This window comes from Gorilla gorilla, chromosome 13 (assembly GCF_029281585.2).
Source record: "Gorilla gorilla gorilla isolate KB3781 chromosome 13, NHGRI_mGorGor1-v2.1_pri, whole genome shotgun sequence".
NCBI classification, from domain to species: domain Eukaryota; kingdom Metazoa; phylum Chordata; class Mammalia; order Primates; family Hominidae; genus Gorilla; species Gorilla gorilla.
The window spans coordinates 59,901,505-59,925,624 of NC_073237.2; the positions used below are offsets into that span (position 1 = coordinate 59,901,505).

Below are 24,120 nucleotides of genomic sequence, written 5' to 3' on the forward strand. Positions count from 1 at the left end.
TAGACATAGTTTTACATCTTTTTTTCTGGATGCTTTCTATTTCTTTTTCTGGACTAATTGCCTTGGCTAGAATCTCTAATATTGTATAGAAGTGGCAAGGGCAGACAATCTTTTCTTACAGCTATTCATATACTGATAAAATTAAGTACTTTATTAATTAACCCCATCTTCTAACCCATCTGCTGCAGCTGGTTTGGATTTAGAAGAGGGCTTGGCCTGAAGAGTGAGAGGTGAGGGGAGAGGCCAATAACAGGTTTTTCTGGGACTTGGCCCTAGAGAATTGCATGTTTTTACATTATTTTTCCAAATGCTGTTGATGAGGTTGAAGCTGTCCCTCCCCAGAACAGTAGTCAAAAGCCTGTAGACAGAGAAGTTCACACATTAAGTATAAGGCTGTTTTAGTGAGTCCTGAGCTCTCCATCTGCCAAGCCCTCTTCTAAGTGCAGTCTGCAAATCCAGCAGCACACGTGCCACATGACAGCCCGTGTCCATGCAGTTACTGTTCTTGGTTAAAAATCTGAAGTTTCATGAATCTGACAATTTAGAATCTGTTCTTGGTTAAAAATCTAAAGTTTCATGAATCTGACAATTTAGAATTTGTTTTGGGGTCAGTATGGCAATTCATACCAACAGTTAGGAAAATGTTCATATATACCTTGACCCTTTAATCTGACATCTGGGAATTTATTTATTGGAAATAATCCCAAAGAGGAATAAAATAAAAGCAAAAGAACAGGAGTCTTTGGTGATGAGGAAAAATCAAGACTAATTTACACAATTTAAATGTCCAGCAGTACTGCTGTCATAAAGTGTAGTTTTATATATTTATTTCGAAATATCTTATATTTGGAGTGTAATATGGTTACCTAAAATGACTATATAAAACCACCGAAAAGTGTTTATTAAATAATGCTAAGTGACAAAAAGAACATAAAATTGTAGATACGCAGATTATGATGGAATTACGGTTCTGAAGGTATAGAAATAGTTTGGTAAGGGAACATGAAGAAATTAAAATAGTATTGCATAAGAGTGACATATAGTTGTAGGTAATATTATTAAATTGTTCATAAATCATTTTCCAGAGTGTTTTGTTAATAAAAATATAACAATCACAATACTAATCTGGTTAAAAACTGAATTGTGTCACGATAGCAGCACCTGTTTTACAGGATTGGAAAAGTCTCTCCAATAACATGATAGCAGGCATTTAAACTGAATCATTTCAAAATAATGATGATTTCAAATTCTTATTTTTAAAGAAAATAATTTCAGCTATTTCATAATTTTTTCTGGTAGAAAATACAGAAAAGTATATATATATTTTTAAAAACACTCAATTCTATCACACAGAGATAACTACTGTTAACATATTGGTCTATACCTTTACAATATTTTTTCTGTCTATATATTTACACTTATATATTTTTCCATAATGAAGAATCTGAAGTTTAGATTATTTTGTAACCTTTGTTTTTGTTTTTGTTTTTGAGACGGAGTCTCACTCTGTTGCCCAGGCTGAAGTGCAATGGCACGATCTTGGCTCACTGCAACCTCTGCCTCCTGGGTTCAAGCGATTCCCCCGCCTCCCACCTGGGTTCAAGCTACTCCCAAGTAGCTGGGATTACAGGCACCCGCCATCATGTCCAGCTAATTTTTTTATTTCTGTAGAGACTGGGTTTCACCATGTTGGCCAGGCTAGCCTTGAACTCCTGTCCTCAGGTGATCTACCCGCCTGGGCCTCCCAAAGTGCTGGGGTTACAGGTATGAACCACTGTTCCTGGCCATAACCTTTGTTTTTATCAGAAAAGTTGATGATGCACATTTTCAGATGAGTATGCCATTCAGACTCCCCCTTTAGGCAACTCGTTCCGAGGTGCCTGGAATGGGATAAAACAAATGCACTTACTGATTTTTTCCCCGCTTTGCTGTAGAAATTGGCGTGTTAGCCAAGGCTTTCATTGACCAAGGGAAACTCATCCCCGATGATGTCATGACTCGGCTGGCCCTTCATGAGCTGAAAAATCTCACCCAGTATAGCTGGCTGTTGGATGGTAAGTGGAGTCTCATGAGCATTTCACCTTCCCAAAATAATGAGTGCTGGCAGGAGAATGAGCATTTCATGGGCTTCAGACAGACGTCAAGGATGGTGGTTTGGGGAGAGGGGTGCTTGGGACTATCCTGAAACCAGTCATCTTCTCTGGGACCTGTTCTATATCCAAATGGAAAGAGGGAAGTGAATTGCATGATTTCTAAGCTCCCTTCAGATGTAACTTTAGTTCCTTTCCCCTTTCTTTGAGAATATTTTGTGATATGGGAGGATCACCACAGAAGAAGCAAGACCCAAGAGTAATTTACAATAAGCTGTAAACTTTCCCTAGCCAGGAGTATGGCAGAATCCTTGAGGGTAGGTTGATTTTTAGTTTTGTTAATATAGAGAGGACACAAAAGAGATTTGTTTCAGTTGAGTCCTCAGCTCTCACTAAAACTGGGATAAACTTGGGATAAGCCTTTTCTTCAAGAAGATCTGAGTCATAATATCCTTTTTTGGAAGAGGATAGCTAATCTAGTCTTCTCTCCTACTCAACCCCATTCACCCACCTTCGCACACAGGCGTGCATGCACTCAGTGCTGCCCTTGCCAAGCCCTGCAGCCCTGACTTGCTTGCTTTATCTAAGAAGGTTCTGAAGTCTTATCCTTGTGGAAAGTACATTCTAGTAGAAGACAAGTAGTAAACAAGTAAACAAAAACTTGGATAAGCACAGATATAAGTGCTAAGAGATAAATTAGAAGTTGATGTGGGCCAGAGGCAGTGGCTCACGCCTTTAATTCCAGCACTTTGGGAGGCCAAAGTGGGCGGATCACCTGAGGTCAGGAGTTCAAGACCAGCCTGGCCAACATGGTGAAACTCCATCTCTGCTAAAAATACAAAAATTAGCCGGGCGTGATGGCGCACACCTGTAACCCTAGCTACTCAGGAGGCTGAGACGGGAATTGCTTGAACCGGGAGGCAGAGGCTGCGGTGAACCGAGATTGCGCCACTGCACTCCAGCCTGGGTGACAGAGTGAGATTCTGTCTCAGAAAAAAAAAAGAAGTTGATGTGAACAGAGAGTAATGTAGTGGAGGAGTAGGCACTTTTTTTTTTTTTTTAATGGAGACAGCGTCTGGCTCTGTTGCCCAGGCTGGAGTGTGATGGTGCGATCTCCTCTCACTGCAACCTCTTCCTCCTCAGTTCAAGTGATTCTCCTGCCTCAGCCTCCTGAGTAGCTGGGATTACAGGTGCCCACCAGCACACGTGGCTAATTTTTGTATTTTTAGTAGCGATAGGGTTTCACTATGTTGGCCAGACTGGTCTCAAACTCCTGGCCTCAAGTGATCTGCCCACCTCAGCCTCCAAAAGTGCTGGGATTACAAGTATGAGCCATCGCACCTGGCGTCTTCTCCTTTTTAAAACAAAATATGTTGCATGGTTCAGAATTCAAAATTTTGTTTTAAAAAGTTTAATGAAAAGTCTTGCTTCTTTATGAGGTGGAAGGGGCTGAAAAACATTCCCATTTGTGGGAGGTCTTGAGGAATGAGTAGGATTACATGGGTGGAGAGACAGGTTATCTTTGGCAGCAGGAACAAGGTAAACCAAGGTAGGCTGGTGATGCTGCCCAGGAAAGGGCCATTATTTCTCCCAAATCCAGGTTTCCTGGGTATAGTTTTAGTCGTTATCATTGTCATTTTAGCACATTGTAAGGTCTAGGTCACTGGCAAATTTTTCCACATTTCATTGTTAACAAGAAAATGTAATTTTTCAGATGATATTTTTGCTCTAACAAATTATCCATGTGTGGTTTTAACCTTTGTCACTTTTTTTTTTTTTTTTTTTTTGGAGATAGTATCTTGCTCTGTCACCAGGCTGCAGTGCAATGGGGTCATCATGGCTTATTGCAGCCTTGACCTCCTGAGCTCAGGCGATCCTCCTGCCTCAGCCTCCTGAGTAGCTGGGACCATAGGCATGCACCACCATGCCCTGCTAATGTTGTTGTCATTGTTATTTGTAGAGAAGGGGTCTTGCTATGTTGCCCAGGCTGGTCTCAAACTCCTGGGCTCAAGCAGTCCTCCTGCCTTAGCCTCTCAAAGTGCTGAGATTACAGGTGTGAGCCACCATGTATGGCCTAACTTTCATCATTTTTGAAAATGTATTATTTCTACTAATTTTAATTTTTTTTCTGGTATTCTGGACAAAATGTCCTTAGTAACAACATTGCAGAGTCAAAAGTTTGTGATCAAAGTATTATTTTAAATTCCCTAATATGCTTGGGTGTATTTCTGAATTCACTCATTAGGTACATTTGCCTGTCTCTCTGTTTTTGAACCACATTGTTTAGCTATATAACACATCTGTTTATCTGTTAGGGTTTTGTCCTTTTGCATTAATAGTTTTCCTTTAGCTGGACTTTAGTTTCATTTTGTCATATTTCAGAAATAGCCTCTGGAGTGTTTGTTTGTTTGCTTTTGAGGAGTCTTGCTCTGTCACCCAGGCTGGAGTGCAGTGGTGTAGGATTTTGGTTCACTACAACCTCCCCTCCCGGGTTCAAGCGATTCTCCCACCTCAGCCTCCCAACTAGCTGGGATTACAGGCACCTGCCATCATGCCAGGCTAATTTTTGTATTTTTGTAGAGATGGGATTTCACCATGTTGGCTAGGCTGGTCTTGAACTCCTGACCTCAGGTGATCCGCCCTCCTTGGCCTCCCAAAATGCTGGGATTACAGGCGTGAGCCACTGTGCCCCGCCAGCTCCTGGATTTGAGTGAAGATCATGAGTTCAGTTTGAGTTTAAAGGCAGGAAAAGTCCTGTGTCCCAGTTAGAGGTAGCAGGCAGGAGGAATTCTTTGTTATTTGGGTGAGGGTCAGCCTTTTGTTCTACTCAGGCCTTAAAATTGATTAGATAAGGCCCACCCATATTAAGAAGGGCAATGTACTTTATCAGTCTGCCTATTTCCATGATAATTTCATAACAAAAGCAGCCTGACAGATATACCCAGCATAATATTTGCCAAATATCTGGGCACTCATGCCCCAGTCAAGTTGACAGGTAACCATCACAGTTGCACTGCAGCTGTGATCGGCCTGCCTGGTGAGCCTCATTCCTTTTGTTCAGACTGTCCAACATTAATTCTTTCTTTTTCTTTCTTCCTTCTCCACCCGCCCCACCCCCCACCCCGTACTTCCTTTGTTTTTTCTTCTTCACTTTATAAAGGTTTTCCAAGGACACTTCCACAGGCAGAAGCCCTAGATAGAGCTTATCAGATCGACACAGTGATTAACCTGAATGTGCCCTTTGAGGTCATTAAACAACGCCTTACTGCTCGCTGGATTCATCCCGCCAGTGGCCGAGTCTATAACATTGAATTCAACCCTCCCAAAACTGTGGTGAGTAGTTGTTGTGGAACTGTCACATAGCAGACTGTCCCTGAGTCCTCTTGCCCTAACAGACATAAGTTTAGTGAACTTGGAAATCCTCTGACTGACCAAAACTCCTGAGGGTATGTTCTCAGGTTACTTGGTATAGTTGACTGATCAAGTCCACTGAGCTTGGTGCTAAAGGTTGCCCCAGGAGCAACAGGGGTTTGTTACTCATTCAAAAACATTTGTTGATTTCCTACTTTGCCAAGGAGTGTGTTAGGAGCTGGGCTGATAGAGATTCATAACACCTTGGTTTATTTAGGACTTGCAGTTGAAATTCCAAGTTTATAGCTGAATCTTTTTGAATATATATGAACTTACTTAGAGGCTGCTTAGAAAACCTTTTACTCTAAGGCTAAAGTGACTGATAACTGTGGAAATGAAACTGGCATACCCTGTTTCTGTTGCGATGATCTCTCTTGAGGTTGGATTCCATTTATTTAAAAGTTAGCACATTTTTGTGCTTGGCACTTGCACAGAGATGTGTGTTTAAAAATAATTGAACTGCTTATGAAAATATCTTTCAGAAATATGATATCTGATACTAGTCTCTTCTAATCCTGTTTAGGGCATTGATGACCTGACTGGGGAGCCTCTCATTCAGCGTGAGGATGATAAACCAGAGACGGTTATCAAGAGGCTAAAGGCTTATGAAGACCAAACAAAGCCAGTCCTGGAATATTACCAGTGAGTTTTTGCTTTTCAGAACTTCTCTTGCATAGTGGTGCACTAAGTCTAGTTTTGATTTTCCTTCCTCTACAGCTGAAATGGTAAAATGCCAAAAGACCCAGTTCACATGGGCTTAAGTAATAAAGGAAATACATTAGCTTGTGTAACGGAAGTCCAGAAGGTAGGTTGGGCTTCAGTCACACCTGGGTTTGATCAGTGTAGCCATTCTCTTGGTTTTGCCTTCCTGTGTGTGTATTGGCTTTGTCCTTAGGCTTCCTGCATGGTAGCAGACATTTGTAGGAACAGCCAGGGCTTCCTCTTCTATGAAGGGCTGAGGGGTAACCTTTCCTCCAGTGAATAGACTCCCAGAGCACCACTCAGATGGAGCCAACTTGAACTACAGTCAGGGAATGCCTGGCACTAACTGTTACAGGCTTGGGTTACTGCCTACTGCAGAACCAGTCATTGGGGTGGGAAGGATTCCACTGATTACACTGACTAGTCCACTTCTAGAGTTGGCGGTGCGACAGTCTCACCCATACTCTGCTATGTGCAGATGTTCCGCAATTTATGATGAAATTACATCCTAATAAATCCATTGTAATTTGAAAATACCAAGCACCATAACTTAGCCTGCCTTAAACATGCTCAGAACACTTAGATTAGCCTACAGTTGGGTGAAATCATCTAACACAAAGCCTGTTTTGTAACAAAGTGTTGAATATCTCGCATAATTTACTGAATATTGTACTGAAATTGAAAAGCAGGATGGTTGTACGGGTGCTCGAGGTACAATTTCTACTGAATGCATGTTGCTTTCGCACCATCATAAAGCTGAAAAATCCTGCGTTGAATAATTGTAAGCTGGGGATTGTCGGTAGGGGAGGCAGGGCTGGAATGAATGCTGGGGAGGCAAACTTAATATTGCCCACCACATTTGCCAATACAGGATGCTATGGTGTGGAAGAATCTCAGATGGCAGCTAATCCCTCAGACTATGTAATTGGCTAGCAGTCTTTAAAAGCTTACATTTTAACATTGTTTTGTCTGCTCTTGTTTTGTCTGCAACACGTATAGGAACTGTACTGAATGAGTATTCGACTTAGGCTAAGAAATAGTCCAGTTTTCTTACTGAGCCTTCCTGCTTCTTACAGAGGATTGACTGCCTCCCCTTTCATTTATGTACTTATTGAATACTGATCCTGATCAGGGCAGAACAGTATCTTGGGCAGAACACAGACTCTGGAGCCAGAATACCTAAGTTCAAGTCGCAGCTCACCATCTTCACCTTCACCTTCTGCTTAACCTCTGCCTGTTTTTTCCTCTGTAAATTGGGGAAGAGAATAAAGGTTTGAAAGATTAATATGGGTAACTCTTAGAACTGTGCCTGACACATAGAAAGCACTATAGAAATGTTAGCTATTGTTATTGTTGTTGTAATAGGGTATGTATGCAGTGGAAATCTGAAGCAATAGTTTCCAAACTGTTATTTATTTATTTATTTTAGAGACAGGGTCTCACTCTGTCACCCAGGTTGGAGTGCAGTGGTTCTTTCATAGTTCACTGCAGCCTTGAATTCCTGGGCTCAAGCAATTCTCCTGTCTCAGCCTCCCAAGTAGCCAGGACTATAGGCCCATGCCACCAGACCTGGCCAATTAAAAAAAATTTTTTTAGAGCTGGGGCTCTTGCCATGTTGCACGGGCTACTCTCAAACTCCTGGCTTCAGGCAACCCTCCTGCCTCGGCCTCCCAAAACATTGGGATTACAGGTACGAGCCACCATGCCTGGCCTTTCAAACCATCTTAATTTTTTCTGGAGCGTAAAATTACAAGGTTGGCAAACCATTTTTTATAGTAGCTGTTACTATAATTTTTTCATTTGTTTAATGAGGCTGGTTCTGAAAATTACCGTCTCTTTTGCCCTAGGCAAGCTATTTAACCCCCATGCCACAAATCCCTTATTTGTAAAATCAGGCAATATTAAATAGCATCTGCTTTATAGGGTTGTTAAAAGAATTAAGTGAGAGATCCTGGAAAGTCCTACAACAGCCCTGGTGTCTATTAAATCATTCATTGTCAGCAATTATTGTTCACTCTCTTGACACTGTGCTAGGCCCTTGGTCCACATGGACAATTAGATCCAGTCCCTGTCAGGCTCCAAGAAGCTATGTTTGTGGGTGAGGTGGGGAGCTGGGTAAACAGTATTTATCATACAATATGATATGTGCTTATATAAACTAAGAACCTAATTCACACCAGGTTAAGCAAAAGGGGAATTTATTGGTAATGTAACTAAAAAGTCAAAGATAGATGGATGGGTCCAGGTGTTCAAAAACACCTATCATCAGGCCTCAGTCACTCAGCTCCATTGTCCTGTGCTGGCTTCAGTCTCAGGTGTGCCCTCCCTGTGTAGCAGCCCCTCAACTTTCCAGTTTACCTCCTACCAGTCAGAAACCCCAGCAGCAAAGAGCCTCTTTTGCCAGCAAAAGTCTTGGGGTTGGCACCGATTAGCTCTGATCATGTCCATCCTTGAAGATGGGGAGTGGGGACAGTCTCTCCTGAACCTCGTCGACTGAGTTTGGTGGAGAGGTTGTTTCCCAAAGGTAACCAGAGGAAGGGAGAATGCATTGTTGCTGGGCAGATAACACCACCACTGCAAGGCTATGAATGATAATCCCCCAAAGCAGTGAAGTACCAGGGGTTGTTGGGATTCGTTCTGTCAAAATATCAAAATATGGGAAGGGGCCTGGGACAGAGGCTCATGCCTGTAATCCCAGCACTTTGGGAGGCTAATGCAGGAGGATCGAAAAGGCAGGAATTCAAGATCAGCCTGGGCAACATGGTGAAACTCTGTCTCTACAAAACATAAAAAAAAATATTAGCCAGGCATGGTGGCACATGCCTATAGTCCCAGTTACTGGGGAGTCTGAGGTAAGAAGATTGCTTGGACCCAGTGGGTCAAGACTGCAGTGATCTATGATTGCTCCACTGCAGTCTAGAGCGCGGGTGTCAGAGTGAGACCCTGTCTTAAAAAAAAAAAAAAAAAAAGTAGTAAGGGAAGTTAAGGAAAGCTGTGAAGATGAAGTGAAAGACACGGGCCCCTGTCTTAGGAGATATTTTAGAAGTCTTTCTAGGCTGCTTCTGGCTTTTGCTGCCTCTTGCTGTTAATTCAAGCTTTTCTTTTCTTTTTCTTTCCTTCTTTCTTTTTTTTTTTTTTTTTGAGACGGAGTCTCACTCTCTCTCAGGTTGGAGTGCAGTGGTGCCATCCCAGCTTACTGCAGCCTCCTCATCCCAGGTTCAAGCGATTCTTATGCCTCAGCCTCCTCAGTAGCTAGGACTACAGGCACGTGCCACCATGTCCTGCTAATTTTTGTATTTTTAGTAGAGACGGGGTTTCGCCATGTTGGCCAGGCTGGTCTTGAACTCCTGACCTCAAGTGATCCACCCTCCTTGGCCTCCCAAAATGCTGGGATTACAGACTTGAGCCACCACACCCGGCCTAATTCAATCTTTTCATTCTCAGCTCCCACACATAGAACTCAGCGAGACTTGACTAAAAACTGAAAGTTTATTTGCAAGAATGTTAGTAATAGTCAGCATTGTTATTTAGAAATGCTGACAGTTGTATTGTTGGTTGTTTTAAAAAAACCTTTTAGCTGTGGGACATTATAGAGTAACTGGTCTATGTTTACAAACAACATGATGCTCTTACTCTTTGGAGGACCAATTGTTGAAGCTGGTTCCATTTTATTACACAGAAATTAAAATGACAAATGTTCACCCACGATTTAGGATCGAATAGGTGCCTGCAATTGTGCCCTCAGTAATTAACCCACTTGTGACACTGGCTTGATTTTTAAATCGGCTCTTCAAGAGGCTTACAACAGTTAAGAAGCTTGTTCCCTTGAAAGCTGTACCAGGTGCCAGTGAATTTAGAAGCAGGAGGGTTTCTAATATCCCAAGAATGCTGTATTTGCATAATTTCCTTCCTTAGCAGATGTTTCTTACCGAGAAAACAGTGGGTGTTATTTAAGTTAACTGTGGCAAATTTTATGAGGTATCAAGAAAAGAATGCTTTTGTCCTTAGTGAAACCCCTGAAAACCTAGTAAGAAGGGCTACAAAGGTATAAGGAATCCTGTTTTCACAAAGTAATAAACCAGAGTTCTTAGGTTGTCCTTATGCAGTCTTTAAACCAGTGTGTATGTGTGTAGGCATATATGTTTAGGTGTGTATATGTGTAGGTGTGTATATGTGTAGCTGTATATGTGTAGGTGTATATGTGTAGATGTATATGTGTAGGTGTATATGTGTAGGTGTATATGTGTAGCTGTATATGTGTAGCTGTATATGTGTAGGTGTATATGTGTAGGCGTATATGTGTAGGTGTGTATATGTGGAGGTGTGTATATGTGGAGGTGTGTATATGTGTAGGTGTGTATATGTGTAGGTGTGTATATGTCTAACTGTATATGTGTAGGTGTATATGTGTAGGTGTATATGTGTAGGTGTATATGTGGAGGCGTGTATATGTGGAGGTGTGTATATGTGGAGGTGTGTATATGTGGAGGTGTGTATATGTGGAGGTGTGTATGTGTAGGTGTGTATATGTGTAGGCGTATATGTGTAGGCGTATATGTGTAGGCGTATATGTGGAGGTGTGTATATGTGGAGGTGTGTATATGTGGAGGTGTGTATATGTGGAGGTGTGTATATGTGGAGGTGTGTATGTGTAGGTGTGTATGTGTAGGTGTGTATGTGTAGGTGTGTATATGTGTAGGTGTATATGTGTAGGAGTATATGTGGAGGTGTGTATATGTGGAGTTGTGTATATGTGGAGGTGTGTATATGTGGAGGCATATATGTGGAGGTGTGTATATGTGGAGGTGTGTATATGTGGGGGTGTGTATATGTGGGGGTGTGTATATGTGTAGGTGTATATGTGTAGGCATATATGTGGAGGTGTGTATATGTGGAGGTGTGTATATGTGGAGGTGTGTATATGTGGAGGTGTGTATGTGTAGGTGTGTATATGTGTAGGTGTGTATATGTGTGGGTGTGTATATGTGTAGGCGTATATGTGGAGGTGTGTATATGTGGAGGTGTGTATATGTAGAGGTGTGTATATGTGTAGGTGTGTATATGTGTAGGTGTGTATATGTGTAGGTGTATATGTGTAGGTGTATATGTGTAGGCGTATATGTGGAGGTGTGTATATGTGGAGGTGTGTATGTGTAGGTGTGTATATGTGTAGGTGTGTATATGTGTGGGTGTGTATATGTGTAGGCGTATATGTGGAGGTGTGTATATGTGGAGGTGTGTATATGTGGAGGTGTGTATATGTGTAGGTGTGTATATGTGTAGGTGTGTATATGTGTAGGTGTGTATATGTGTAGGTGTATATGTGTAGGTGTATATGTGTAGGCGTATATGTGGAGGTGTGTATATGTGTAGGCGTATATGTGGAGGTGTGTATATGTGTAGGCGTGTATGTGGAGGCGTGTATGTGGAGGTGTGTATGTGGAGGTGTGTATATGTGGAGGTGTGTATATGCGGAGGCGTATATGCGTAGGCGTATATGCGTAGGCGTATATGCGTAGGCGTATATGCGTAGGTGTGTATATGTGTAGGTGTGTATATGTGTAGGTGTGTATATGTGTAGGTGTGTATATGTGTAGGTGTGTATATGTGTAGCTGTATATGTGTAGGCGTATATGTGGAGGCGTATATGTGGAGGCGTATATGTGGAGGCGTATATGTGGAGGCGTATATGTGGAGGCGTATATGTGGAGGCGTATATGTGGAGGCGTGTATATGTGGAGGCGTGTATATGTGGAGGCGTATATGTGTAGGCGTATATGTGTAGGCGTATATGTGGAGGCGTGTATATGTGGAGGCGTGTATATGTGGAGGCGTGTATATGTGGAGGCGTGTATATGTGGAGGCGTGTATATGTGGAGGCGTGTATGTGGAGGCGTGTATGTGGAGGCGTGTATATGTGGAGGTGTGTGTGTGTAGGTGTGTGTGTGTAGGTGTGTGTGTGTAGGCGTGTGTGTGTAGGCGTGTGTGTGTAGGCGTGTGTGTGTAGGCGTGTATATGTGGAGGTGTGTATATGTGTAGGTGTATATGTGTAGGTGTATATGTGTAGGTGTACGCATGGGCTAGAGGACGGGTATTAGCAAGAGGAAGGCCAGAATCTTTGGAGGGAATCTGTGTGGCTTGAAAAGCAACCCCAGGATTCTGATCTCACTCCTCACCATATTATCCACAGGAAACTGGAGTAAATAAAATAGACTTTGGCTGCTGGTCTAGTGACAAGCTAGACAAATCTGCCTGGGAAGAAATGAAGACAGTCAATAGGAAACCCAATAAAACCGACATTTTTTATTCCCCTTTCTGTTAATATTCAGAAGAGTGGAATAGAGGAGAACATAAATGTTGGCCTGGGCAAAAAGGAAAGATACTCAAGTATTAGAAAGTAGCTTTTGCAAAAGAGTAAGTAGAAAAAAAAAGCTAATGGGTGTTCTGGTATTTTATAGGTTCTGTTTGGAAATGTACTACCAACTTGGTGATTTGGGCTAAGTTACATTACAAAGGGATGATTTTATTAGTAAAATAAGAAAATTTGAGCTTTGGAAAGGATTAAACAAACTATAATATGTAAAGCATGTAGCACAGCCTTTGACACACAGTGCATGTTCAATAAATAAAATAAATGATAGGTGCTGTTATTTTTTTAAGCACCCATTTTTGTAAGCCAGAGAGCACAACTGAAACCAAAATGTACATTTTCCAGTGCCCAGCCAAGTGCCTTTCTCTCCTGATTACACAAACCTATACTTACCAAGACTCCTATATCTTCAATATCATTATTTACAGAAAGGCTTTGAAAGAGCTTATTAGGAAGACTCAGACCTGTGTGTGTTTGTTTTGTTTTTGTTTCATCTTTAGGAAAAAAGGGGTGCTGGAAACATTCTCCGGAACAGAAACCAACAAGATTTGGCCCTATGTATATGCTTTCCTACAAACTAAAGTTCCACAAAGAAGCCAGAAAGCTTCAGTTACTCCATGAGGAGAAATGTGTGTAACTATTAATAGTAAGATGGGCAAACCTCCTAGTCCTTGCATTTAGAAGCTGCTTTTCCTAAGACTTCTAGTATGTATGAATTCTTTGAAAATTATATTACTTTTATTTCTACTCAATTTATTTTGGATACTAAGGATGTGCCAAATGATTCGGATACTAAGATTCATCGTTTGAAATCATCTAGTGTGTTGTATGCAGTTATCCTCAAAAACATCAGCGATGTCTGAACTTTTAAAACATCTGTTAGAGCAAAATTAAAAGAGCATTTGGTAGTAATCTAACTTTTTGTTCAGTTAATAAGTGGTTGATAAAGTTTCCATATTTTTCTGGAAAAGTTAAAAAAAGTTACATGTCATTTGGAGAAAATACGTAATCAGAAATTTGTGCATAGATTGATGCCAAAAAAGACATTTCCAGCATTGTGGAACATGGTGAGACACTATATAAAATTCCAGAAAGAAAGCAACTGGATTTACAGATTTATTGTGAGACACAAATTCACTGCTGCCTTTACACTAAGAAATGTATATGTTAACCATATATGCTGTATTTATTTTGTTGTTAAGCATACTTTCAGTTTACTCAGAATTTTCAATTTGCTATAAAAATGTATCAGTTAGCATATAGAAAAATATTACTTTAAGATGACTTGTTTCCTTTGAAAATACCTATGTACTGAGGGTTATGATTTATGTCAAAAATTGACATAAGTGCTTTTACAAGCACCAAAGTTGAATGAATTTTCAACAAAATGTAATTAAAGTCTATGTTTTCAGTTATGACTCAGGTTAAGAAATGTGTTTTAGGATCTACTTGCTGGTTTTTCTTTTTGATCCAAATGTATGATCTGCTCTGATAAATAACAAGTTATAGTACCATCTCCCCCGCCAATAAAAAAGAGAAGAAAAAAGAGAAACCCGTGGCACTATGTAAATAAAGTAAGCATACTTTGTTGTTAGTAAATAGATGAGGCATGCCTGGGAAATGCTCCCTTGGCATAAATAGCAATCAATCATAGTTAGTAAACAGGTGTACCAATAAAAAGAATTTACATGATAGGTTAACAAGGACCAGGAAAGTAAGTGAGTTTCCTGAAGTTCTTTGTTCCTGATCAAAGAAATTGATACCTGTTAGCATTCACTGCCACCATATTTTAAGGAGAAAGAACTCTATTGGTGTCATCTGAGCAGCCATTTAAAAATTGGAATCTAAAGGATGGTTGCTGATGTACTGTGTGGTCTGGTAGAAGTGGGGAAATATGAGAGATGGAGGAAAAACTTGATTATGTCTTCCATGGCATATTTACTCTTACTTTACTTGGTGCCAAATCAAATGAAACAAGCCGTCTTACAAGTTGTTATTGCCTTTAAAAATCTGTTCCGTTTTTTTCCCAGGTACTTAAAATACACGTGCCAGTAAGTGGTTCTTATGTGTTTTGGGGGGAAAATTTTATTTCCCTTTTCTTCTGATATTTAAAAAATTCATCTATCTTTCAAGATGAACCAAGGTTTTTTAAAAGAAATATAGGAAACACTTCATTCTTTATAAAACTTTCTATAATGCCTTATTTGAATGTTAATCTTATGTGCTTTCTAAAAAATGTTGTGAAATACCAAACTTATGGATTATCACTATGTTATCAAGCATATATTAGTCTTTGTCAGAATAAAATGAAATTTCATAACTGTGGCTATTACTTTGTCCTTGGTCCTTCACAGGGCCTGCTCCATCCCACCTTCCTTTCTGCTGCCTGATGTCTCAATGGCTTCTGAATGACTGTTCTAATAAATGATCTTAAAACAGTCCATAGGCTGGTTTCAGTTTATGCAATACTTCATCTCCTGCTATGGTAGCCATACCGGCCTTCATAATACCCTTAGGGGATTTGGAAATCAAAGTGAGGAGTGGAAGAACATGGCTGTGAGAATTAAGACTCTTATTTCCTGTGACCATTCCCTCCCCACCCCCAAACACTTAGCCCAAAGTTTTGCACATACATTCATTACTTTAGGAATGAATATGACTGTAATACAACTTTTTTCTTTATTTTTTTTTAGACAGGGCCTCACTCAGTTGCCCAGACTAGAGTGCAGTGGCATAATTGGGTCACTGTAACGTTGAACTCCTGGGCTCAAGCAATTCTTCCAACTCAGCCTCCCAAGTAGCTGAAACTACAGGTATGTACCACCATGCCTGGCTAATTTTATTTTTTGTAGAGACGGTGTCTCGATATGTTGCCCAGGCTAGTCTCCTGGCCTCAAACAGTCTTCCTGATTCAGCTTCCCAAGTGCTGAGATTACAGGTGTAAGCCACTGCTCCCACCCAAAAAAATAATTCTGTAATGACCATCATTAAGATTTATGTACCACATGGAAATACATGTATGGAGCTGAATGCCATGGCTAGGAGAAACTACTATACTTTTGTTAAAAGCCAGTGAGAGGCCGGGCGCGGTGGCTCACGCCTGTAATCCCAGCACTTTGGGAGGCCGAGTCGGGCGGATCACAAGGTCAGGAGATCGAGACCATCCTGGCTAACACGGTGAAACCCCGTCTCTACTAAAAAAAAAAAAAAAAAAAAAAAAAAAAAAAAAAAAATTAGCCGGGCATGGTGGCGGGCGCCTGTAGTCCCAGCTACTACTCGGGAGGTTGAGGCAGAATGGTGTGAACCCGGGAGGCGGAGGTTGCAGTGAGCTGAGATCGTGCCACTGCACTCCAGCCTGGGCAACAGAGGGAGACTCCGTCTCAAAAAAAAAAGCCAGTGAGAACAGCACCTCAACTCATTTATTTTATAGAGTAAGTTATTTTGCTATACCTTTTGTAAGCAGAGTGTACTGTGGGAAATGCAAACTAGCAGTTGTTAGCACCATCCAGAAATTTCTGTGAGTTCCATTTCAAATAGTTTAAATACTGGCTCAAATTTCTAAACCCCACCCTGTGGCTATTTTTCCCCCAGCTATATATAATGGCATTCTAGCAAGATATTTTGGATCCTCATAACTTGTGACAAAACTGCCCTGTACTAACAACAAATCATTGTAATTCTAGATCTCAAATTATGTTAAATTGCTATAGTTGCAACCAACAGCAAGAATTTGTATTTTAGAATATGTTGTGTCTTCTCATTGACCAAAAAATAAAAATAAAAATAAAAATAAATCCTCAGGCCCTGATAAACTGTAGAAATAGCTTTTCTATCTTTGCAGTTAAAGATTTTCATCTTGGAAGTTATGGTTAAAAAATTTTTAAACAGTTAAAATAGTGTAGCTGTGCTTAAAGCTTCTGGTAAAAGCCAGTATGCTTTGTAGAGCCCTTATCCCCCTCCTGCTTTTTATTTGTTTTTAGCTCACTAAATGATATAAACACTGATTTTTCCATATATAGCACTGAATAAACTGTCATGCCTACGTGTAAATCAGTCCAGCACTGTGTCATCTTTTTCTAAAGGATTCCAAGTTAAATGTCTGATGTGTAAATAACATGAAGAATCATGCTGTTAACTATGTGAAAGATGTGGGAATTTTAACAATCATTTTCTACATTTAGAGATCAAACAAGTCTAATTCTTCAAAGCTTATGAGAATGGTTTCACTTCATGTTAGATGGTAAACAATCCATAATGAACTTATATTTACCCTTGTGTCCCCCTCCCGACCCCCTTGGCTCACATAGTAAGCAAATAATTTTCAGATAAATCAACTTCTCAGAACTATGCAATTGTATATACATGTCTATTACAGATGAGAAATGGATAGATTTAAGGGTTTTGTTAAAAGTATGTTTGCTATAATGGCAAAATTGAAATGGAAAGCCCAACCTCAACCCAGACAAGTACCTCGGTTCTGTCCCACACCAATTTAAGAACTGAAATACATGACTGACTTAGAAAAGTAAACTGACATTTTGTTCTCCTCTGAAAATACCCAAAGGTTAACTTCAGGATCACCTTGCCTAAACCTACAGTCAACTTTTTTCATCCTGTTAGAAAATCCACTTACTAAAACAGATTCATGTTCTTTGGGCAGCATGTTCATTTTTATTTTTAGATGTTGCCAGGCTGGAGTGCAGTGGCGCCATCTTGGCTCACTGCAACCTCTGCCTCCCGGGGTTCAAGCGATTCTCCTGCCTCAGCCTCCTGAGTAACTGGGACTACAGCCACGCGCCACCATGCCCAGCTAATTTTTGTATTTTGGGTAGAGACAGGGTTTCACCATGTTGGCCAGGATGGTCTTGATCTCCTGACCTCAGGATCCACCCGCCTCGGCCTCCCAAAGTGCCGGGATTACAGGCGTGAGCTACTGCGCCCGGCCGTTCATTCATTTTTAAAAGGGTAATATGATATGCCAGTCTGAAAGAAGAGGAGGACCTGATTTTCCTAAAGAGAAGTTATGAGAGATTGTGAGCTCATTAGGCAAAATTTGAAAGACCTCACTAATGGTATAATTGGAAGAGAATGTTACCCATCTACCTAAGAGTAATAATTTTAAGGCAGTATTATCTTCACTACCACTGAAAAAATGACACTGAGTTAACAGAGAATAAATGGACAGCTATTTGATTTAAAAATTTTTTATTCAAATATTAATTTTATCAAATGAAACAAGAATCTTTGATGATACTTTGATGTAAAAAAATGTTTCATTCATGTGTTTGCACTTTCCATGGTTTAATTTGTTTAGGGTAAATTGTCCAACCTGAAATATAAATTATCCCTTTGCTTAGTATACGCTTTATTTCTTCAGAAACAAAAAAAAGGTAGGAATTAGTTCAAGGATGTCAATTTACTGTTTCTAGTACTAAAGTACGGCTAACTATGTAATTTATAGCCTTTAAGTGCAAATTATGGCATTAGTCAGTGGTTCCCACAACAAACCCAATCACACTTTCATACTCAAAACACAGTATATTCTTTTGCAAGTAAAAATATATAAATCAAGTTTCAAAGAACATCTTTTCAGTACCCCTCAAGAATAGTTTACTCAGTTTGTTGATACTTTCTCTCCTGCCAGTCTTCAGTCATTAAATATCTCTAACTTAGAGAAGGCAAAATGAAATTCAAAACAATTTGAATGCTTACAGGCAAATCCTGGGAAAGAAGGGAAAATAATAATTCAAGTAACATTTCTGTGAAACTAGGAATATGGCTCCTGTGTCTGCCCATTCTCTCAATTTGGTAGAAAGGGAAAAATAAGAGCTTGCTTCAGAACAGAACAAAAAGAAAAAAATGTCTACGACTAGGTCATGGGTTTAAAAAAAAAAGTACAGGCTGACAAACACTACTATATAAATTAGTCAAACATTTTATTATAGAGTATATATTTATATCAAAAGCACAAAAACTTTTATTCTGAAAACCAGGAAGACTGTGATGTTACAGAAGATTCAATAATTCCAGTCCATTTTTGGGGTACTAAGTGTCTGATCACCTCAGTTAAAACAAGATACAAATGAGGCCAAGGTCACAGGTCTGATCACCCTGAGTCCCTTAGCACTATTTGGTTTCTCAAGTTGAGACATGTATTCCCAATCCCAGTTAGCCACCTTCCAAGTGTTTGCTACTAGTCTTAATGGGTACTTAGCCAAAGACTACACCCAAATATAACCAAAGCTTATGTTTAAGTCATAAGATTAATCCTTCAATAATAAGGATAGCATAATTGGCTTTGTTACCTAATTCTACATAAACAAAATCATCAAATATCCTGGCATAACTGAAATGACTTACTGAGGAAGTAGTAAAGCTTGGAAGTATTCTATGGTAACTGAGCTGAAAAAGGGGAAATGCCAAATGTTGTAAATGCCATCATTACCAATAAGAGTCACCAAATTCTCAGAAATAGGTAATTGGCAGCTCAAGGCAGTTAGCACTACAAGATTTCTCTTGCCTTTAAAAAAAAAATCATTTTTAAGACTCCTTTTTTAAAAGGCGACATCAAAAAATAAACCAAAAAAAAAAAAAAATTAAAAGGCTACATGAGTAAAATAACCACAAATTTAAAAATCAATTATTCCTGTTTGTTCTTACAAGCCATTAGTATTCTTTTAAAACTTACTCCCTGAGAGATCCCAGACTATGTTAAGAAAGAGTGAGCTTGAAGTTATTCTTATTTAAAAAGAAAATCTACATTAGCTCATCACGTTTGATATTATTATAACTCTTAAAGTCAGCAGGGTAAAATCAAATTCTAAGGAATATAGTTTTGAGAATAATTTGAGGGTAAATGTAATATATGTATCAAATTTGTATTATACTCAAGGATTTAACTGATGGTGCCGAAAGTCAAGTATTTAAGAGTTAAGACTTTTAAAAATTGTACCCCCCCAACTTATTTAGTAAAGTACATTACCAACTACTGATTTATTGCTTTTAATGTGATGAAACACCAAATTTGACAGCTAAAGTAGCAGTGGGATACAAGTATGTTTTTATCTTTAATCATTTTTGTAGAATAGGACATGTACATATCCATATAAAAAGAGACTGTAGCAGATGCCTCCCAGAATCAACCAGTTCTTGTAAACATTGCATTTGTGCAGATTTTCATACTTGATTCCAAAATTGAGAACAATAAGATTAAAGGCAAATTTAGTAGCCACAAAAGTTCAGTTTGACTTCCTGCAACATATGGTACCACTCTTCTCTTCAGAACAAAACAAAACAAAAAACCTAGCAGCACATTAAAAAAAATTTACAAAACATTTCAGTACTCTTTCCCTCCCATCAAAAACCGAACAAAAATAAAGTGCAGCACCCATAAAAGTGTCAAGAAAATAGCCAAGTTCTTCCTTTCTTGTAACAAAATAGCACTTGGCCTCAGCAGTCTTAACCAAATTATACAGTGTCCATCATTTTGGGTTCATCATCTTCTTTATGTACCACCGAGTTTAAGCTGCAGAGAGCTGTATTGATAGAATACTGAAGATAATCTGGATTCTGGGGAAAAAGAAAAGGTAGATTGGGGGGAGAAAAAGAACGCATTATAACCAGTTTTATGACAGTACATACATATATATTCAGTTTCACAGTCCTATTTCTCTGCAGTGTAGTAGAGCAGTAGGAAACAAGATGGACTTTGGAGACAGACTTGGGCTGAATCCCAAGAAAATAAAGAAAAAAATAGGATGCTATCACCTACGAGATGTGATAAAAGAATGATACATGTAAAAAACAGAAATGTTAACAAATACCACCTTTCTTCTCCGTTTAATCATACAAGGCAAGGCTACAACTTCCATGTGATTATATATACATAGCTACTGATAATTTAAATATGGTTTGAAGTTAGCAATGCATTTTTAAGATTACCATCTAATTACAACAGTAAATACTAAAACTGCAAATCATCTAAATAAAGAAAAAAATTTACTGGGTAAAAATTATGGATATCTTCAGGGTCTATTGTGGTTTCCCAAAGGTTAAAACAAACTCAGTGAGAAATCTGTACACTTTTGAGATGTATTTACACCCTTATTTTTTAAACTGAGAATAAAACAACAGGATTTTTTAAACAAGCATAAACTCATAAATGTTATGCTTGTCAATTTCAAAAAACTGGGAATAGAAAACATAAAATCTTACTCAATAAATGCAAAAATAAAACCATTATTAAAGCACCATGAATAAGGGTATAGCCCTTAAGACCCAGAACTTTAGAAAATTCTTCCCCAATTCAATTTTGTCTACTCAATTGTTCCGAATATCTGCTAGTTACTTAAGACTTTTACCACTTGTATTACTAGTTTTACTTATATTTATTTTATTTAATAAACACCAATGAGGACAGTAGTCAAACAGGATAGATGTCTTAAACCTCACCATCCAATAGGAGGTTGGGAGGCAGGGTTTTCTAAAGATCCTCCTAAGAAAGTACAACACTTTGTGAGATTCTTTTATTCTAAAAGTCAAAAAGCTAGCTGGAGTTTGGATTATTCCCAATCAGGCCTTTATGAAGGAAGCAGCAGGGACAACTGACTGAGTTCTGGGACACTCACACTGGGCTTCAGTTTTAATCCTGCCTCTATTTAGTAAAGCAAGCCTCAAAGAGAACAAAATTCACAATTTAGTAAAATTAAAAGCTAGCCTACAGGATAAACCTAAAGTTAACTGTTATTATTTCTATATCCAAGAGGCCTTGGATTAGACCTCTCAAAACTAAGGATAATGAATGGTATTTGGCTTATTTCACACGATTGCTGTCAATTATTAAAAAAAAGAAATGAAAAGCTAAATGGTTACCCACACTTAAGCTTTATCAAAAATGACCAATATTATTGTTACACTGTCTCATTCTCCAAAAAAACAGCTTTAAGACCTTTTTCTAACAATCCAAGCCTAATTCTCTGGAACAGAGCTTACAATTACTCTGTTAAGACTGGGCTCCAGTTTTCCATGGCACAACTTTTAATAACAGAATTGGCTGAGGAGATTCTCCAAAACTCATCTACCCATCTTCCTAAGAACTGTAAGATACTATCATACAGAGACTTTAAAAAATAAGAAGGAATCGGTATACCCGACCTAACCTATACTTAAATTTCATTGACTGTCCCATATTTTCATCTAGTAACATTCTCAACACATATGATTCACAGTCTGTGGTATAGGTGAATAAGCAGTGAAGCATAATAGAAATCCAAAAGTAGAATATTAGATTCATCACTTATTGTGTTGACTTCAGGCAAATTTCTTAAGTTCTATGAATTTCAGTTTACTCATCTATAAAAATGAATGAAAATGAATCACAGGGTGTTTGAGAAGATTAAATAATATGTGTGAAAGTGCTTTGCAACATATAAACTGATATAAAAATGGGATGTTATTATTATGGTAAGATTTTTCTTCCAAACCTCTAAACTGATGATTTGGTCTTTCAGGTGGCCTCTCATTTTACTTCCCTCAACTAGTAGATAATCCTTTCCACACATGTAGCAAGCATCTAACTGAAATTTTATCCAGACCTTGTATCCTTCAGAAGGACTACATCAGGATGCTCAAATTACTTACCATAAGGAATTGGTCTCCCACCATGAGGAGATTAGCCCAGCTTAATTAAATCTGAATAACCCTGATAATATCAGCAATACAAAAGTGTCAGAATTGTATAATTCTAGTCCCCCCATGACTATAAGGGATGCCTAGCACCTGATATCAGTTGCTATCTAATATATAGTTGCTATCTAATAATAACAAGGACTTACTTCTCTCAAACCAGAGGCAACTTCTTGATAATATAGGCTTAAGATACTATAATGTGTATCTTTCCCTCTTATATTTAGAATCAGTTACATCCTTCCAAAGTCTCTTTTCTCCTTCCCATGCATTATGTGACATTTTAATTGCAGGAGGTTTATATATTGGATTTCACAGTGACTTGGTCACAGAATTCCCCTGGAAAAACTACTTCCCTATGGGCTATTTCTTAGGAACTGAAGAGAAAAATCATCACTGAATTTAAATAAAATTAAGAGATAATCTGTAGGAATTTGTAGAGGGAATATTCTTTACATGTCTAACTAAGGGGGAACATTACTAATTATTTAAAAATCAAACATTAATTATTTCCATCCTTGAGACTTTTTTTTTTTTTCAGCCAGAGTAGGCTCAGAGACTCCTGATAATATTTTTGACTGGGGTAAATATGATCAATCACTTTCCTTAAAGGACATACATGTAATTGGAATGGTGAAATTACAGTGAGATAAGGTCAAGTCATTGAAAATCCCAATTTTTAGCACTTTATGAGGTTTAAAACTAAATATAGGACTCTCCTCACATTGTCTTTTGAATAAGACTTTCCTTCTCACAATGTAGACAACAGATTAAACTGGCTAAAGCTGGTCTTAAAATCTTGGAGCCTGGAAATGAGAGATGACTGGGCTCTATTAAAGTGCTACTAGTAAAACCAAATGGGTAGGAATTATCTAATAATAACTTAAACTTGTAATCCTAACTAGCATCAGGCAGACCAGTGGTCTGATCACGTCTCCTTTTTGATGTAAATTTTTTCATGCTGCCTATATGACATGGTTTTATCTTTTTTTTTTTTTTTTTTTTGAGACGGAGTCTCGCTCTGTCGCCCAGCCCGGAGTGCAGTGGCTCGATCTCGGCTGACTGCAAGCTCTGCCTCCCGGGTTCACACCATTCTCCTGCCTCAGCCTCCCAAGTAGCTGGGACTGCAGGTGCCTGCCACCACGCCCAGCTAATTTTTTTGTATTTTTTTTTTTTTTTTTAGTAGAGACAGGGTTTCACCTTGTTAGCCAGGATGGTCTTGATCTCCTGACCTCGTGATCTGCCTGTCTCGGCCTTCCAAAGTGCTGGGATTACAGGCGCGAGCCACTGCGCCCAGCCAACATGGTTTTATCTTGATCAAACCACTGAAGACTTCAAAGAGGCTCAAACAGTTGGCCAGTATTACCAGATACAATATTATCAGCTACATTAATGTGTTCTAAAAATGTTATATCTGGTAGACCCAATATTTAACAAGAAAATACTAAATAAACTTAAGCAACAGATCACACTGGTTCCATGTGCATGTCCACTTTGAAGCTCATCATCCTAAAAAATTCAAAATGGCATAGTTCTAACTCAGGATGAGATGTTTTAAGGAAGCTCCTGAGGGAGCCATCTTGAAGAGTTTATGATTGAGATGATCAATAGCTAAGATTTGTTCTTAAGAATGGTTAGGTATAACTAATCACTACTACATTAAAAGGAGAGGAAATCTGGTATCTCTAAATACTTAAGAGGTGAGATTCAGCACCAAAACATGGCATGAAGTAAGATTCAACAGTTATCTTCTGAGGCAGGAATATTTAAAATAGTAGCACATATTAAAAAAAAAAAGAGTGGGGCAAAATAACAAAAATTATGTGAACTAATAGGCTTATAAAACAAATATTTACTTTTCCA

General features: G+C 38.9%; 2 protein-coding genes across 3 annotated transcripts in view; one reads left to right on the top strand and one right to left on the bottom strand.

The window, feature by feature from the left end:
- AK3 (adenylate kinase 3) overlaps positions 1–15,014 on the top strand; it is a 31,634-nt gene extending 16,620 nt beyond the window's left edge. For both annotated transcript variants that reach the window (XM_004047763.5, XM_004047764.4), the window contains exons 2-5: positions 1,935–2,054; positions 5,251–5,423; positions 6,025–6,143; positions 13,074–15,014. In XM_004047763.5, the coding sequence (XP_004047811.1) occupies positions 1,935–2,054; positions 5,251–5,423; positions 6,025–6,143; positions 13,074–13,194 (533 nt within the window). In that variant the 3' untranslated portion in view covers positions 13,195–15,014. The remainder of the gene's footprint in view (positions 1–1,934; positions 2,055–5,250; positions 5,424–6,024; positions 6,144–13,073) is intronic.
- A 3,478-nt stretch (positions 15,015–18,492) lies between these two features.
- CDC37L1 (cell division cycle 37 like 1, HSP90 cochaperone) overlaps positions 18,493–24,120 on the bottom strand; it is a 28,245-nt gene continuing 22,617 nt past the window's right edge. Inside the window, exon 7 of the mRNA XM_004047762.4 lies at positions 18,493–20,142. Coding sequence (XP_004047810.1) covers positions 20,041–20,142 — 102 coding nt within the window. The 3' untranslated portion in view covers positions 18,493–20,040. The remainder of the gene's footprint in view (positions 20,143–24,120) is intronic.